At 25.5% G+C, this 17797-nt stretch overlaps 3 protein-coding genes across 7 annotated transcripts; 2 read left to right on the top strand and 1 right to left on the bottom strand.

The window, feature by feature from the left end:
• The first annotated feature begins 3136 nt into the window (after nt 1-3136).
• Ube2g1 (ubiquitin-conjugating enzyme E2G 1) lies at nt 3137-6885 on the top strand. The gene is made up of 6 exons (XM_074250624.1): nt 3137-3313; nt 4654-4756; nt 4822-4919; nt 5027-5205; nt 6153-6283; nt 6360-6885. Exons 1-5 carry the CDS (start codon nt 3268-3270, stop codon nt 6231-6233), a joined length of 507 nt encoding a protein of 168 aa, XP_074106725.1. The 5' UTR covers nt 3137-3267; the 3' UTR covers nt 6234-6283; nt 6360-6885.
• A 933-nt stretch (nt 6886-7818) lies between these two features.
• LOC141532221 (ras-like GTP-binding protein RhoL) lies at nt 7819-10787 on the top strand. Of its 3 annotated transcripts, none has more exons than XM_074250466.1 (6): nt 7819-8052; nt 8270-8457; nt 9324-9457; nt 9526-9640; nt 10230-10347; nt 10414-10787. In XM_074250466.1, exons 3-6 carry the CDS (start codon nt 9339-9341, stop codon nt 10614-10616), a joined length of 555 nt encoding a protein of 184 aa, XP_074106567.1. In that variant the 5' UTR covers nt 7819-8052; nt 8270-8457; nt 9324-9338; the 3' UTR covers nt 10617-10787. The 3 variants fall into 3 exon arrangements, with proteins under 3 accessions (XP_074106567.1, XP_074106565.1, XP_074106564.1); XM_074250464.1 differs by having other exon boundaries at nt 8195-8457; XM_074250463.1 differs by having other exon boundaries at nt 7819-8457.
• On the bottom strand, nt 10330-17029 carry Cse1 (chromosome segregation 1). 3 transcript variants are annotated; one of them, XM_074250460.1, is made up of 11 exons: nt 16825-17029; nt 15967-16112; nt 15069-15407; nt 14607-14975; nt 13851-14334; nt 13265-13463; nt 12909-13169; nt 12372-12767; nt 11570-12045; nt 11022-11197; nt 10330-10468 (listed from the first exon to the last, which is right to left on the bottom strand). In XM_074250460.1, the coding sequence occupies exons 1-10, from the start codon at nt 16907-16909 to the stop codon at nt 11055-11057; spliced, it is 2898 nt and encodes a 965-aa protein (XP_074106561.1). In that variant the 5' UTR covers nt 16910-17029; the 3' UTR covers nt 10330-10468; nt 11022-11054. The 3 variants fall into 3 exon arrangements, with proteins under 3 accessions (XP_074106561.1, XP_074106562.1, XP_074106563.1); XM_074250461.1 differs by having other exon boundaries at nt 10431-10569; XM_074250462.1 differs by lacking the exon at nt 10330-10468 and adding an exon at nt 10774-10912.
• Between the last annotated feature and the right edge of the window lie 768 nt (nt 17030-17797).

The raw sequence follows: 17797 nt of genomic DNA, 5'->3' as shown, positions 1-17797 counted from the left end.
TCACTATTCATAGGTGGCCATGATTACCTTTCATGTGAATACAGATTATCACTACCAAGTAAATTTACAAAAACAGTATGTTTCCGAGACTTCAGACACTGTGATCATCAAGCCTTAGCTGAAGTTTTGACCACTAATTTAATTCAGACAAGTCTAATTCATCAAACTTCTGATCCAAATGAACTATTAAATTACTTTATGCACTCAGTGACTGATTCTTTAGACAATATTGCTCCACATAGAGAAAGAATATTAAAACGCCAAGTAAGCCCCTGGATTACAAAGGAATTAAAAGCTGAACTTCATGCCCGTGATGCTCTATATAAACAAGCTCGTCGATCGCGAGATCTACATTTACTTACTATTTATAGAATCAAACGAAGAGAATTAAAAAGCAAATTAAATAATGCATGAGAAAATTACTTTAAAAATATTTTGGAAGATGATTCTCAAGGTGTCAACATCTGGACTAAATTGAGACAGCTAGGTATCATAAAAAGCAAACAGTCATCTCCATTAGATTATTTTGATGCTGAACGTTTAAACTCATTTTATGCAAAAACTTTAACAAGACATCCATCCTGTACTCGTGAGTTTATTATTGATCTACCAATTCATTATGTAGTGAATGTAGATTGCCGTTTCAATTGGTCACATATAGATTTTCTTGATGTCATCAAAAGTCTAAAGCAAACATTACAAAAATCTAAGGAAAAAGCCCAGATGGATTAGATTTAAAATGGCTTCGGGATCATCTGTCACAAATAACATTATTTTTAACGACTATCTTTAATTCTTCACTAAACACGAGCCTGTTTCCTGATTCTTGGAAATCAGTTTTCATTATTCCTCTAAATAAAGTAAAGTCACCAAAATCAATGTCTGACACTAGACCTATAGCAAATCTACCACATTTGGCTAAAGCATTTGAACGTATAGTTGCAAAACAAGTGGTCAACTATCTTGAAGAAAATAACCTTCTTGATCAATATCAGTCTGGTTTTCGTAAAAACCATAGCACTCAAGCTGCTCTATTGAAACTGACTGAGGACATACGTCAAGCTATTGATAGAGATGACCTGACATTTCTCATTTTATTTGACTTCACTAAGGCCTTTGATTACATAAATCCAAAGATATTATTCATAACATTATATGAGATGGGTTTTTCTATTGATGTGATATTATGGTTTCATTCATATCTAACTGGAAGATCACAATCCGTCATTGATCCCACAAACTGTGCATCAAGATCATTAAAGACCACATCAGGAGTGCCTCAAGGTTCTACTTTAGGACCAATATTGTTTCTACTCGTTATAAATGGAATATCGAAATGTCTTCATCATTGCAAGTATGGATTATTTGCCGACGATAAATGTGCCTATTTGCATTTCAAACTCTTTAAATTAGAAGAAGCAGCGTTCTGTCTACAATCTGATTCTCAAGCTGTTGCTGATTGGGCCCGTGAAACTGGCCTTGAAATTAATTACTCTAAAACCAAAATTATGATCTTGGGCAGCAATCGTAAATTAACACTACTTGAAAGCTGTGTACTCCCACATATCGTCATCGATGGATATGAGATCCCATACGTCTCTACGACTAAACATCTAGGCATTCATCTGTCAAATAACCTCTCATGGGATACTCATGTAGCTCAGCTTTCACGTAAGGTTTATGCTACGCTAAACAGCTTGAAGTGCAGGAAAAATATATTATCACTACACCTACGAAAGGTGTTAGTTAATGCTACGATTCTACCTATCATTGATTATTGCGCTATTGTCCTATCAGACTCTTCAAAAAGACTTGATAATAAACTACAACGTCTAATGAATACAGCTATTAGATTTATCTATAATGTGAAACGTGATGAGCATATTACTCCCTATCGACTTTCATTAAACTGGCTGCATATAAAGTCGCGAAGATCTTATTTTATGGCTTGCTATTTCTACAAATTGTTGGAATCAGGAGAGCCGAAATATCTGAGAGACATGTTTACAGAAGAAGATCCAGACATTCGACGTTCTAGTAGACTAGCTCAAAAACATAATAACATCACTTTCAAGATCCCAAATTTTGCTACCACTAGTTATGAACATTCATTTGTCGTCTCAGCAATTAGGCTCTGGAAAGATTTACCACCTAACGTACTAAATTCACCAAGTCTTGAAATTTTCAAAAATAAAATGTTTGAATATCTCTTAGAAATTGAAAATATCGGAAGAGTTCATTAACTTTAAAATTAAAACTACTTCTCTGAACAGATTGGTGTGTGCTGGTCAAATTACAAATATCAAATGAATCATATTTAAATTAGTTTAAATCTCAAATATAATCTTTTACATTACCTAAACTTTAATATGTAAACTTTAGATTTAAATTGACTTAAATTACCTATATTTTATAAATCGTTTAAATTCTTTCATAAATTATGTATTCATCGGGATTATTCAAACTGATCTAAATCCATTTTGAACTTACCTAAAAATTTACTGTAAAATAATTACAACTCTAAACATTGTATTCTACGTGATACTGTACAAATCTTCTTTTTTTTTTATTTTATATAAATTACTGTATTTTTACTTTTGCCATTCGGCATACTTTGCCTTGGCATAAATTTATAATAAATAAATAAATAAATAAAAAAATAAATTTATTTTCATAAAAAAATTTTTTCTTCTAATTTTTTTTACCAAAATTAATTTGTTAAAATAATTTCCATTAAAGTTAGCAGTTACTTGACAATTTTTTAATTTTATTAAATAAAAATTTGTTCCAAGAAATTTAATTTTTAAAAACTTACCATTTTTGATTTTTAAAAATTTTCTGCATGTCAATTTTTTCAAAATAATTTTTCCGCCATAATTTAATTATTAAAAATTTCTTAAAATTATTAAACACATTTTTAATTATGTAATTTTAATTAATATTCACAAATAATTATTAAAATAATTTCCACAACAATTTATCATCAGCTGATCACAAAACTGACCAAAATAACTAAACTTTCAAGACTCACTAAAGAAGTCACTTGCGTAGCCTATCGACGCGCCACCTGCAGTATAAAAATACATATTAGCAACCATGATTGTTATTTAGGCGCATGCTCAATCATTCACTTCCGTAAACGCACCTATACCTAGCCATCTTTTTCCGAAAGTCAAGCAAAGATATATACTGTTACCTGCAAATTATACTGTTAAATTAAAATTTTAATATTCTTATAAATAAAAATTTCAATTAAACATTTTATTAATGTCAGAGCCACAGTCCGCACTTTTATTAAGGAAACAGTTAGCAGGTGAGTTTTCTCAAATATTTTTTTTGTCAATATTTCAGTAATATTTTACAAAATATTTAATAACATTATTATTTATTTATTTATTTATTCATTTATTTACTCCTAAAGTGTCATGAAGTTATAAATGCACTCACGCATTTTTAATTAATTTTTTTTAAAGCTTATTTTAACTTCCTTTTTTTGGCAGTGAAATTTTTTTTTTTTACATCCAACTTTCCAATTTTTTTGTGAATACATATATGTATATGTAAAGAGAGAGGAAGGGCGAAGAAAAAATTAATTTTAATCCGCTTAGTAGTCAAGACATTAACTTAACAACAAGAAATTTAAAATTCTTACAAGTACTCAATTTTATGGATTTAATTCATCATATTCTTAGTACTTAAAATTAATCAATGAAAATATTTTTTCAACATGAAATTTCCTGATCTTTTTCTCCAACTATTTTCACGTTCAGGCTTACCAACTTGATTATTAATGCATAGACACACACACGATCAACTTTATTATTATTATTAATAATAATAATAATAATAATAATAATAATAATAATAATTTTATTCAAATCAGCACACTTTTTTTATTAAAAAAAAATTAATACTCAAAACATGTTTTTATAATTATTCATAGTCTTGAAATTTCTGCACGTGTCTTTCATTTTTTTTCTTCAATAATTTTCTTTGCAAAAAATTATTGAAATTTCGAAAAATCTAGACTTTTTATGACATCAAAGTTAGCAGTTAAAATCATTTTTTAATTTTCTTAAACAAATTGATTTTTTCCAAAAAAATAAAAAAAATTGCTTTTTTAATTTTTAAAAATTTTTACTTGTCAATTTTTTTTTCTACTTTTTTTTTTTATCATAATTTATTTGTTTCAAAAATTCTTAAAATTATTAAATGTTTGCTAAATTGATTTTTATTTCTTTTTATTAATTAATTAGTATGAAAATATTTTAATGATACTGTACACGGAAATAACAAAATGACACTGAATATCATCTCAGATTATACTGAGTAAAAAAAATTTTTAGATAGTAGCTAGTATAATCCAGATTATAATGAGTATAATCTAGATTATAATGATTATAATCCAGATTACAATGAGTATAATCCAGATATCACTGAGTATAATCCATATGTCACCAAGTATAATCCAGATTACAATCAGTATAATCCAAATGTCACTGATTATAATCCAGATATCACCCAATATAATCCAGATTATAATGAGTATAATCTAGATTATAATGATTATAATCCAGATTAAAATGAGTATAATCCAGATATCACTGAGTATAATCCAGATATCACCCAGTATAATTTTACAATTATTTACAGAATTAAATAAAAACCCAGTAGAAGGGTTTTCAGCTGGCCTCATAGACGACAATGATATTTACAGATGGGAAGTGCTCATTATTGGACCTCCGGATACATTATAGTAATTATTTTCCTAAAATTATTTTTTATTGTTACATATCTAATTATTTAATTTACGTTAAACAGTGAAGGAGGATTTTTTAAAGCTCACTTACAATTTCCCAAAGAATATCCACTCAGGCCACCAAGAATGAAATTCATCACAGAAATATGGCATCCTAACAGTAAGTATGACCTGCATTTAAAATAAAATGTATTAAGTAGAAAGATTCTCAAAAATTACATCCTTCCTTTTATAAAAAAAAACTACAATTTATTTTTTTTTGTTTAGTCGAAAAAAATGGTGATGTTTGTATATCAATCTTACATGAACCTGGCGATGATAAATGGGGCTATGAAAAAGCATCAGAACGATGGCTACCAGTCCACACTGTCGAAACAATCCTCATTAGCGTTATTAGTATGCTTGCTGATCCTAATGATGAAAGTCCCGCTAACGTTGATGCCGCCGTAAGTCATTCAATTTTTTTTTTTTTTTGATTAAATAATCTTAGACTTTGATTATTTTTAGCGTATAAAAAAAAAGGACACAATAATTAATCAATTTAATATTGTGAATTATTATAACTATTTATTGGGACAACTTCGAAGGAAAATGCTTGATATTAGCTTATATTTTGATATTTTTAAAGATATAAGCTCATCCTGATGTTACGCTCACCGAGCCCTTTCATTTGAATACCCACATGCATTTTTGATATATTTTCATATATATATATATATATATATATATATATATATATATATATATATATATATATATATATATATATATATATATATATATATATATATATATATATATATATATATATATATATATATATATATATATATATATATATATATATATAAAATATATGAAAAAATTCATGTGGGTACTCAAATAAAAGGTCTCGGTGAGCGTAACATCAGGATGAGCTTATATCTTTAAAAATGTCAATAATTGAAAATTATATCATTGAAAAAAAAAAAAAAAAAAAAAAAAAAACTTAATTTACCGTCCAATATAAATGTCGCTGCTTATACATAAAAATTCCAAAATAACTTTGGATGTCACTAAATACAATTCCAAATTTAAGAAGATTAAAATTAAGTCCCTAACACATAATATATTATTTACTCACAGATTAAGATTTATTTGAGATATTGTATAAAATACTCAAGTTATTCGTATCCGTCCTTTTGTTAACTGTATCATTTACTTTCATGAAAATCATTTCGCTTAAATTATTAAATTTAATGATTTGATTTAATGTGAAAAATTTTTTACAATTGTCTAAGATTTTAATTAATATAAAATTAATTTGTAATCATAAAATTAATTTGTAAAATAAAATTTTTTTTTCTATTTAATCAATTTCAATAATAAATTAATAATTTTTATGTTATTGCAGAAAGAGTGGAGGGAAAGTTATTCAGAATTCAAACGAAAAGTTGCTAGGTGTGTACGAAAAAGCCAAGAGGAGTGTTTGTAGGGGTAAAAAAACTATAAAAAAATGATAACTAAAAGACTTATTTAATTCTGGTAAGTAATAATCTCTAGCTAAATATTTAAATTTTAAAAGTTAAACACTTAATTGATAACTATTTTTATTTTACAGGGAAATTGCATGCACGGCTTACTTAATACCATCGTTACAATAATACGTTTAAAAATTTGGATACAAAAAAAATACAAAATAATTCGATTCAATAGGTTCAAACAACAGACAGTGCCGATGCAATATTCATAATTTTATCCGAATAATTAATAATAAAAAAAAAAAATAAAAAAATCATAAAAACAATAGTTTTAAAAATCCTTGAATAAAACATCTTCCCGCAATTCAAAGATGACGAAATTTCTATTCAACTAGAAAAAAATTTTTCTAATTAATTACAACAAAAAAATTACATCTTACTAGTGAGAAGAATTCATCATACAAGAAATAAAAAAATAAAATTTTTTTGTTAACTTCTTGTGAATTGGTCGATCATCTGTCAGAAAATTTAGCTATAATTATAATTAATTTTTTAGCTATAATTATAATTATTACCAACAATAAAAATAAAATACGTCATCAAATAATCAATATGTAATTTATAATAATTTTTAATTTGAAAAAAAAAAAAAAAAAAAAAAACAAAGAAATTAATTATCCCATGGATAATTTACTGAAGCCCTCCGATTATATCACCCGTAACTTTTAATCTTTTTTGTAATTAAAAATAATTGATAAAAAAATTAATACTTTTAAATAACTCACATTACCTTTATCATTTAATTTTTTTCTGCCAACGTGTCCAATTGAAATAGAATAAGTACTCCCTTTTTCATAAATTTAGTAATTTTTTGTAATTTATTTTCTTATATAAATAATATTGAAACATTTAAACTGTGTAAGTGGCCAAAATAAACAATAATAATAATAATTTTAATAGTAATAGATTTTAGTTATGATTTTATTTATAGTCATTTCATTTTATGGATAATAATTTTATAAAAATATAAAAAGGTACTAGAAATTTCAAAAATAAATTTTCTTTCAGTGCAGAGCCAAAAAAAAGTATAAATTTTTTTTTTACTAATGGCTATATAATGATTATAATCCTAGATTATAATGAGTATAATCCCAGATTATAATGATTATAATCCTAGATTATAATGATTATAATCCTAGATTATAATGAGTATAATCCCAGATTATAATGAGTATAATCTCAGATTATAATGAGTATAATCTAAGATTATAATGAGTATAATCTTGATTTTTTTTAGCAACTATTCTTTCTGAAGTGTATTTACGGTAATTTTACATTGTTTCAAATTCAAATATTCATTTGTCGTTCATGTTTTTAATACAGTATCCTTAAAATAAAATCCACTCGTTACTTTCAAGGATCATTATTGATTTATAATTAAATAATTATTCTGCCTAGTTCTTTTGTTTAGTTTCAATTTAAGCAAATAATTAATTAATGAATAAATAAAAAATCTGCGGGCTATTTAAGGTTCTTCATTGTGGCATGCGCAATAGAATATCATGCCCCATTTGTCTTCATTAAAAACCAACGTGCGTGCTTATTCAATATGTATTTTTCATCACTAGTGTCGTCATTCTATCCGAGTTACCTTCAGCAAGTTGTTACATTGACCTCGCTCTTGTATTTTGTTTATTGAATACATTTTTTATTTTTTGGATTGTTAAAAAAATAATTTAAAAAAAAAATAATTTTCAATTTTTATGAAAAAGAAGAAATAATTAATTTGCAATTTAATAATTTTTATTATGTGATTTAAAAGTGCAGTGAACTGTGAGCTGGGATACATTTTTTTAATATTTAAATTTAGTGAATTTAATTTAAATCATTTTTTTTTTTTTATTTAAATATTTTAATTTTTTAATAATTTTATTTTGCCAGATTTTTTTTTTTTTTTTTTTTTTTTTATGAGAAGATCTTGGGTTAAAAAATAATAATAAAATAGATAAGGAGTGAGTTATTGATAACGACAAAATTTTATGCCGCACAGGATGGAGATTGTGGAAAAAGATATGACACTTTAACTAACATTTATAATCTCATTATTTCCTTTCTCTTTTAAGTAGAACTCAATTTTAACTGGAAATTAATTATATCATAAATACTTCATCAAAAATTTTTATGACCAATAATTATTACCAAAAAGTGATGTTTATTTTATGGTGAGCCATAGATGAGGTAAAAAATTTTTTTTTTAAACAAATCATCTATTTTTTTTCTTCTTATATTTTTGGAAATTAATATTTTATATTTCTAAAATTTTTACAGTTTCAATAAAGTGAAATTTTTCTAATTTTGGGAAGAAATGAAAAAAAAAATTTTTTTTAAATTTATTTTTTCTTAGTAAAATTTTAAACTTTTTTTGTGTTGACTATTTTAGACACGTAAGGGTTTTAAATTCTTACAGGAAGACATAAATATTAAATTTTTTAGTTGAAGAAATTAAAATTTTTCTAACAGACTTTTTTTTGGTAGAAAAAAAGTTTTCTTAATTTGAGGAAAAAAAAAATTTAGATAAAAATTCTTAAATTGTTTATTTAAATATTTTTTTTTTTTAAATTTAGAAAACTTTTTTTTAAAAAGTTATTGTGAAAAAAATGTAAATAAAATTGTTAAAAATTTCTAACAAATTATTATTATTTAAATTGAAATTTTTTTTATTTAAATTTAAAAATGTTTTTTTTTTTTTTCAATTTTTTTATTTAAATTTAAAAATGTTTTTTTAATTTTGAAAAAAAAAAACGAAAATTTTGGGATGATTGACTTCTTAGTAAAATAAATCAAAATTGTTTTAACATTATATTTTTTAGTTGAAAAAAATTTTTTTAAATTTAAGAAGAAAAAAATTTGAATAAAAATTCTCAATTTTTTTTTTTTCCTAAATCTAGAAAATTTTTTCCAAACAGAAAATTTCTGTAAGAAAAATTTAAATTTCTTCAGCTCAGAAATAAAATTGAAAATTTCCAACAAATTATTTCTTCGCCGCATTTTTTTTTCTCAGTGAAGAAATATAATTATATTTTCAAAATTTTTAACTTTTTTAGTTAAAAGGAATAAAAATGACTTCACGCATTAAACCTATAAAAATAACAGCCGTGGGTGATGGAATGGTTGGAAAAACGTGTTTGCTAATCACATACACTACAAAAAAATTTCCAACCGAATATGTACCAACCGTGTAAGTTATCGGAAGAATATAGTAAAATATATCAATCTCAATGATTTACTTCAAAGGATTATTTTTAGGTTCGATAATTATTCTGATAGTGTGAATGTTGACGGACAGGAATTTAATGTCACCTTGTGGGACACAGCGGGTCAAGAAGACTATGAACGCTTAAGACCATTGTCATATCCAAATGTAAGTATTTCTTCACTTCAGCGCTTAATTTGTTTGCAAAAAAAATTTTTCTCAAGAATAAAATTAATGTGAAAAAAATTTTTATTCCTTCAGCCATTCTCACCAATAGTTAATTTCTAATGATAAGTATTTCGGCTGCATTCGAAAATATCTCTAGATACATAATTAAGAAATGACCTTGTATCTTTTGAACTATTGACATTTTTAAAGATATAAGCTCATCTCGATGTTACATTTATCAAGACCTTTCATTTGAGTACCCATATCAATTTTTCATATATTATATATATTTATATATATTATATATATGTATATATGAAAAATATTTGAAAAATGCATGTGGGTACTCAAATGAAAGCTCTTGATGAGTGTAACATCAGAATGAGTTTATATTTAAAAAAAAGTCAATATTTTAGAAAGTACAGTGCAATTTAACAAAATTAATTATTTATTAAACCAAAATTTTTTTTATTTATAGTTCACGTCATGGCAGTCACATAGTGACTGCAAGGTTGCTAGTTTGTTATTAAATATGTATTTTTAAAACAATAAAAAATTTAAATTAAACATTTCATTTTTTATTTTACAGACAGACTGTTTTTTACTGTGCTTCTCAATAACAGCAAGTAGTTCATTTGAAAATATTCTAAGTAAATGGTATCCAGAAATAAAATTTCACTGTCCTGATGTCCCAATTGTTCTCGTTGGTAAATTATTTTTTTATCTCTAAATTTGTTGACTCAACAAATATTTTTGATAATAATATTTTGCAGGTACCAAAGGTGATTTAAGAAACGGTGACCCGAAAAATTTTATTTCATTAATTGACTGTAAAAAAATGAAGAAGAAAATTCATGCGTTTAATTATGTAGAGTGTTCAGCTAAACTCCAGGAGGGTCTTGATGAAGTCTTCTCGGATTCTATTAAAGCTGTTTTGAAGAAACCATCGAGAAAAAAATTTTGTTATTTATTATAATTATCATTTTATGATTTAATTATTTTGACGGGAAAATTTTTAAATTAATTGAATTAAAATAAAAAAATTATTTAATTTTTAATTAAACAAATTATAACTGAAAAAAATTTTTTTCAACTACTGTAGTTTTTAAAATGTGACATTTAATAAAACTATTGTGTAATAATTAAATTTTATAATCCTTGTATTTTTGCAAAAAAATATTACTCAATAAATATGCCAAGAAATCGAGAAAATTTTATGAGAGTAAAAACTGTTTTATTAATTTGATATTATAATTTCTCCAACATTAATTACTAAAAAAAATAATTATGGCGATTAAAAATATTTTGAAAATAGTAATATAAATTTAAAAGTACGAATCAGATTCAAAAATTCGACACAATGAGTAAATTAAAAAATAACCTGCTCTATTCTTTTAGAAGAACTCGAGACCATTCAAAGATTGATGCCAGCGGATTGAAGATAATTTTTTAGATGCATAGCATTGGGCGCTGGAAGTTGCTGTAATAAGCCACTCAGTTGTCCTGATTGTAATTTACTGAGTCCTTGAACTAAATGTAATCGTACATCGGGAATCGCTGGAATAAAAATATTTTCTTGTTAAAAAATTCTTGTGACTGAATGTCAGAAAAAAAAATTTATTTTAAACTACACGGAAAGAACAAGATAACACTGGATATCATTCCAGATTATACTCAGTGATATCTGTAGTGAAAAAAATTTCGGATAGTAGTTAGTATAATTTAGATTATACTGGGTGATATTTGGATTATACTCAGTGATATCTAGATTATAATTATAATCTGGGATTATAGTCATTATAATCTGGGATTATACTCATTATAATCTGGGGTTATACTCAATGATATCTGGATTATACTCATTGTAATCTGGATTATACTCCAATTAAAAAAAAAAATAAAATAACCAAATCATAAAATTTATTTTACCTTCCAGAGGATCTTTTTTCGGATTTTTAGCACAGATCAACTGGCTGTAAGCTGCTTGATAACCTTGATCATTATCAACTTCCGGAAGAAAATCGTCTCCGTTGACAGTATTGTCTTGAGGTAATTCAAAAAATTCAATCAAACTTGCCAGCAACTTTGGATAGTATACATTGTACGAGCTTTCGATCATCGCTGGACAATCTGTCACGATATTTGAGATACCTACAGCCGCAATTTTACGGTCAATATCACCTGATACTTTTTGCAAGTCCACTATAATTAGGCGTTCAACGAGCATTCCAAACATTTGGGGCTGAATCTCGTCGATGAGTTGGATGAAGTTCGTTGGTCCGTATTTAATTACATAGTATGCGAAGAATACTATTAAATTTTTTACGAACTTTGTTGTTTTACTAGACGACAATCTTTGAAATAGTAAAACGAAGACTTGCTTTATGTACGGTTGGAGTACTTCACTAAAAAAAAAAAAAAAATTTTTTTTTATTTCATTTTTAATTTAAGGTAGAACCCTCGTATAATAAAAATTCTATTTTTTTTTTCTAAGTCCAAAAAAATTTTTGAAACTTGAAAAAAAAAAAAAAAAAAAAAAAAATTCTCCAAACTAAAATTTTTTTTTTTGACTTAGAAAAAAAAATAGGATTTTTATTGTACGCTCTTATAACATCAGCAACGCGATATGATTAAATGATCAGACATAGAAATTTTTATTTTTATAAAAATTAGAAAAAAATTTACTAGTCCTCTAAAAATATTTTAAATTATTTAATTATTATCAACTTACGCTGGAAAATGTTGTATGATCGCTTGCATCAACAAAAAGCCTTCGTGGTCATTGGCTTTGGATGCAATCAATTTCTGGAAAACTCCCAACAACCCGCTAGTTTTATCTTGCGCAATTATTTGATGTGCTCCTAAATTAACATACGCCTGCAATAAACGATTTAATGGATGTATGTTTCCTTGACGATCGAACAAAGACGGCGCTAAAAGACAAGGGAATAATGCCATGTAACTATCAGGAACTTCAGAACCAGTCCTTAACTCCAGTAACAATGCAAGTATTTGGAAAACGTATGGAATAAATTCTTGGATGTCTTGAGTAAGTATTCCTTGAAAAATTGGGAATAGTACAGCTTCGAATGATTCAATGGCACCCATATTTGATTTACAAACAATCCTATAATAATAATTGCAAAAAAATTAATTATTAAGTTAAAATATTTTCAATTTTTTATAGAAAAAATTTTTGATATTTTTGCGGCAAAAATTTTTGAATATTGGCGGCAAAAATTTTGAATTTAAATCTAAAAATTATTACCTTATTGATAAGCTGAGAGTTTCGAATAAAAAATGATTGAAATTGGGACGACTGGGATTCCCCGCAACAACTGTCAATTTTTCGGTCAATTTTGGCAGTAATTCTCCGAGGTATGGCAATATATGGTCTTTTAAAACTCCAAAACTGCGCATTATTGCTTTCATCGCGTATTCATTTTCATCTGAATTAGGCATTGATAAAATGTTGAACAATCCATTTAATAAATTCGATGCTAGAGGTAATACTTCTTCGACTTTAACTCTGTTAAATAAATAAATATTTAATAATTAATACATTGTATTTATTAAAAAAAAAAACTACTAATTTTTTTTTTAAGAAAAAAAAATTATACTTACAATGGTGAATGATCTGGATTTTTTAGTGACAGAATTTTATCAATAGCGCACGCTGCGTATGTATGCACAACTATACTTGTTGCTCCTAAATGTCTAATAATATCCGGAAGACAGCTTACAACAATTTCACGAGGTAAAATTGATCGGAATGTCATGATAAACTTAATAGAACTTGCTTTGATCACTGGTAATTCATTAACTAGAAAAAAAAATTTTTTCAATAAAATTAAATAGCAACTGTGTGACTGCCGGGAATTGTAAACTATAAATAAATAATATAGTTGATAAAAATGTTCAGATGTCAGGTAATTTAATTTTAATTGTTTATAAATATCAAAAAATTATCAAGCCAAAGTTTTCTTATATATAATCCGTAAATCCCAGCAGTCAAATAGTGACTGCAGGTTTCTAGTTTTATATCAATTGTCTTCTTTAATAATTTGGTATTTAAAAAACTTAATTATATGAATAATTAGATAGATTGAAATAAATTAAAAAAAAAAAGTCAATTATATTTCCCAGAGTCTGATGCAGGTATCGAATAAAAAATTTTTTAAAATTGTATAATTATTGAAAAGATCCTCACCATTAGGTTTCGCCAATTCCGTTAAAATATGCTGGGTAGCAAACTGTGGAATAGGCACGAATTCATTACTCTGAGTAACACCATGTTTTTGCGTTTGTCCTTTACTCGCAGAACTAGTGACCAAGTAAATAACGGCGTCTTTTTTGCTCCAATTTTCTAAAGGCTTTGCAGCGTATTCTTCCAATCGTTGCATCACATAGACACCGAAAATGTCCATTACTTTAGCGCCGTAATATTTGGCAAGTACTTTGACTAAATCACAGGCAGCACGACGACGTGTGTCCACGTCACTACCTTCAACGTCCCTGCGGATGTACTCCTCCGGATTGTCTTCAAACAGTTCACTGTCCGACTCACGGAATTCAATGTTAGGTGTTATCAAATTCGTACATATGTTCCGCAAGGTTTCTGGATTTTCAAAGAGCTCACGATAGTGAGCTCGATCGGCGACGGTCACAAGGAATTGCAATGAATTAGATACTAGCTATAAATAAATCAAAATTATAAGTTTGCATTTAATATTAACAGAAAAAATTCAACAGAATATTTTTTGCAGATTTTACAGAATTTTTCTGTTAACTTCACAGTAAATTTTCTGAAAAATTTACAAATTAATTCTATTTAAATGAAGCCCCAAGCTTATAAAAATTTTTTTAACGTCTTTAAATATGTCAAAATCAATAAAAAATGTGCTACGATCTTTATTTGAAAATGAAACAATATAAAAAATGATTGAAAAAAAAAAATATTAATTACCGTATCATTCTTAGCTTGCTGTCCAGTTTCATACAATAATTTCCAAATTGCCTCCAAAAATTGTGGTACGTATTTTTGAAACTCTTCATCGTATTTTTGTGCATACAAAACAATGTTATCACAAACTTGTGACTTTAATTGTTCAATAACACCGGGTTCTTCATGGTCATCAGTCTGTAAGGCTGGTACACTAACTGTTAATAAACGATGAAAATTACTCATCCACGTATCCATATTGTCTTCAAAAAATTCCGGCAAGTCTTGGAAATTCAATGAGTAAAATACTTTTGACAATATCGTCAATGAATTGTAAATAACTTTAAGAGCTTCAGTGTTGTTTGCGTGAATTTCTGTTAAATTCATGGTTGCCTAAAAAAAAAAAATTTTATTTAAATTTTTAAATAATCATTGAATTCAAACTACAAAAAAAAAACGTCATTTTTTTTTTTTGTTTATCCTTACGAGAAATAAATCTGTGAGAGGCTTTGCAAATTTATCCAGTACGAATTTAATTTCCGTCCACAAGCTCTGGCTCTTGAATTCATAGCGATAACGTTTGAACAGTGAATGTGCAGTATGGAGCACTCCGTTTATAATATGAAAATCTCCGGTGTTGAATTTTTCCACCATCTGATCAATTAAATCAGGCCACTTGTCCGGAAAATCATGGCGCCCGATTATCGATACAGCGTCGGATAATTGCCTTTGGATCGAGTCGGGTGAATGCAACATCAAATTGACAATTAAGTTTTTAATTGTATCACGATCTACTGCGTGAATACGATCTGATAAGTCTTCTTCCTGGAAAAATTTATTTATTTAGTATTTTTTTTTTTTGTAAAAATAAAAATTCATTTAATTATTTATTAAAGATTATATTTTTAAAATTAAATAATTTTTTTTTAATGTATTAACCATTAAATATGATAAATAATTTTTTTGAACATTTATATTTTTAAATTTAATGAATATTTAATTTTAAATCAAGTTATTTTTTAAAAATTTAATTTTATTGAATTTTTTATGATCAAATAATATTAAAAATAACTATTTAATTTTTTTAAGTAACAAAAAAAAAAATAAAGTCGTGATTTTAACCAATAGCTAACTTTATAATGATACAAATGAAAATCAACTTTTTAAAAAAATCAAAAAAATTTTTAAATAATTTTATAATTTAGTAAATAAATTTTTGATAATTATTTACATTTAAAAAAAAAAAATAAATAAAATTAAAAAAAAAATTTTTTTAAAAATAAAATAAAAAAAAATATTAATTTTAATGTAGAAAATAATTATTAAAATTTCAAGACTTAAATTTTTAATTAAATACTTATTAATAATAATCATAAATACTTACAACTTTCCAATTACGTTTAATGTAATTTTTAAAAGCAACAGCTCCAGCAACACGAATAGTTGAATCATAATCTTGTTTGCCAATTAAATGTAATAGCAGTGCTGGATAATTTTGATTTGTTTCAATAGATTCTAAAAATTTCTCAGCTTAAAAAAATAAAAATTCATATTAATATTTTATTAATTTTTATTAATTTTATTAAGATTTTATTAATTCCTATTAACAATATAAATAAAATTCAAGAATTTACAAAAGCACAGTATTCACTAAAATTACGAAATTAAAGTTAGTTTAATTTTATTTAACAAATTTGTTCCGAAAAATTATTAAAAAATTGCATTTGAAATTTAAAAAAATTTTTACATGTCAATTTGTTTTTTTAAATTTATTTTATAAAAATAAATTTAGCAGATATTTAATAATTTTTTTATAACAAATAAATTATATGAAAATTAATTCAGCAGATATTTGATAATTTTAAGAATTTTTGCCGTAAACAAATTATATAAAAAAAAAAAATAAGGAAAAAAAATTGACGCGGAAATTTAAAAAATAAAAAAATGCAATTTTTGAAAAATAATTTTTTGAACAAATTTGTTTATTAAAAAAAATTAAAAATTTTTAAATTATAAAATATCTGATAAATTATTTGACATAAAAGTTAGCAGTCGCTTTATAATTTTTAAATAAATAAATTTGCTCAGAAAAATTAAAAAAAAAAAATTGTATTTTTAATTTTTTTAATTTACAAAATATTAATTTTTTTTTTGAGATAATTATTTGTAAAAAAAATTCTTAAAATTATCAAGCACCTGCTAAATTAATTTTCATAAAAAAATTAAATAAGGTTATACATACCAGGACGACGAACATTAACGTCAGGACTGAGTGTATGTTTTAAATAACTACTTAACGTTAACACATTTCTCTCGTCTATTTCCATTTTTATAAAATTTTATTAGCTGAAGTTTTTAATTAATTTTATTCCAGTAAATAATTTTTTATGATTTAAAAATAATAAAACTTATGAGTAATCTTGGTATACAACAAAGTTATGCCGGCATTTTCCGCCAATTCTTAGTTAAGTCGCAGCTGGTTCCGATAGAGGCGCCATCTACTTCAAAGCTTGTTTTGTACACTACAATCCGGCGATCTTTATCGTAGGTTGTTAAAAAAGCAAGCTGAAACTCAATGATGGTATTACCGTGCGAGGGAAGACGTTTATAACTGCCGTCAGTAGGACCTGGGCAAAGTAAATAAAAACGGAAAATTTTGGCGGGAAAAATTTGAATTTCGCGCCAAATTAAAAAAAAATATAATTTGAATTTTTTTTTATGCCAATCGTTTTGTAAACATATTCTGAGCCTAAAAATGAAAAATAAATTTTCAATTTAGAAAAATTTTAAACAAAAAAATCAAATTTCCAATTTTTAAAAGAATGACAAAAAAAATATTTAAATAATGTAATTTTGTAATTAATGACTTTTTTAAAGATATAATCTCAACCTGATGTTACCTTTTATTTGACCACGCACAAAATTTTTTGACATGATTTATATTTGTTAAATATTCTATACATTCTAATAAAAATGACAATTACTTATTTATATTTTATTAATTAAAAAAAAAATAAATGAAAAATGAGTTGTTCATATTCGCAAATAGAGATTAATAACGTGATTTTTCTTCAAAACTTCGTTATTATATTTCCTCTGTAATTTTTTTTACTTTACCAATAATAAATCCTCTCCCGATATATTGTGTACGTAACACACAATATACTGACATATCGTTCATTAAATACCGCCGCGAATGCGGTCTCGAATGTCCG

The sequence above is a fragment of the Cotesia typhae genome, unplaced genomic scaffold (assembly GCF_013202065.1).
Source record: "Cotesia typhae breed Kobodo isofemale line unplaced genomic scaffold, CoteBio_Ctyphae contig_59, whole genome shotgun sequence".
NCBI lineage: Eukaryota > Metazoa > Arthropoda > Insecta > Hymenoptera > Braconidae > Cotesia > Cotesia typhae.
This window is presented reverse-complemented; position numbering and strand designations above follow the sequence as displayed.

Coding starts and splice junctions, on each gene's coding strand:
- Ube2g1 (XM_074250624.1), top strand. CDS start 3,268: ATGTCAGAGCCACAGTCCGCACTTTTATTAAGGAAACAGTTAGCAG. Junction 4,757..4,821: donor GGACCTCCGGATACATTATA/GTAATTATTTTC, acceptor TACGTTAAACAG/TGAAGGAGGATTTTTTAAAG. Junction 5,206..6,152: donor CCGCTAACGTTGATGCCGCC/GTAAGTCATTCA, acceptor ATGTTATTGCAG/AAAGAGTGGAGGGAAAGTTA.
- LOC141532221 (XM_074250466.1), top strand. CDS start 9,339: ATGACTTCACGCATTAAACCTATAAAAATAACAGCCGTGGGTGATGGA. Junction 9,641..10,229: donor GACCATTGTCATATCCAAAT/GTAAGTATTTCT, acceptor TTTATTTTACAG/ACAGACTGTTTTTTACTGTG. Junction 10,348..10,413: donor TGTCCCAATTGTTCTCGTTG/GTAAATTATTTT, acceptor AATATTTTGCAG/GTACCAAAGGTGATTTAAGA.
- Cse1 (XM_074250460.1), bottom strand. CDS start 16,909: ATGGAAATAGACGAGAGAAATGTGTTAACGTTAAGTAGTTATTTAAAA. Junction 14,976..15,068: donor CTCTCACAGATTTATTTCTC/GTAAGGATAAAC, acceptor TTTTTTTTTTAG/GCAACCATGAATTTAACAGA. Junction 13,170..13,264: donor AATCCAGATCATTCACCATT/GTAAGTATAATT, acceptor TTTATTTAACAG/AGTTAAAGTCGAAGAAGTAT.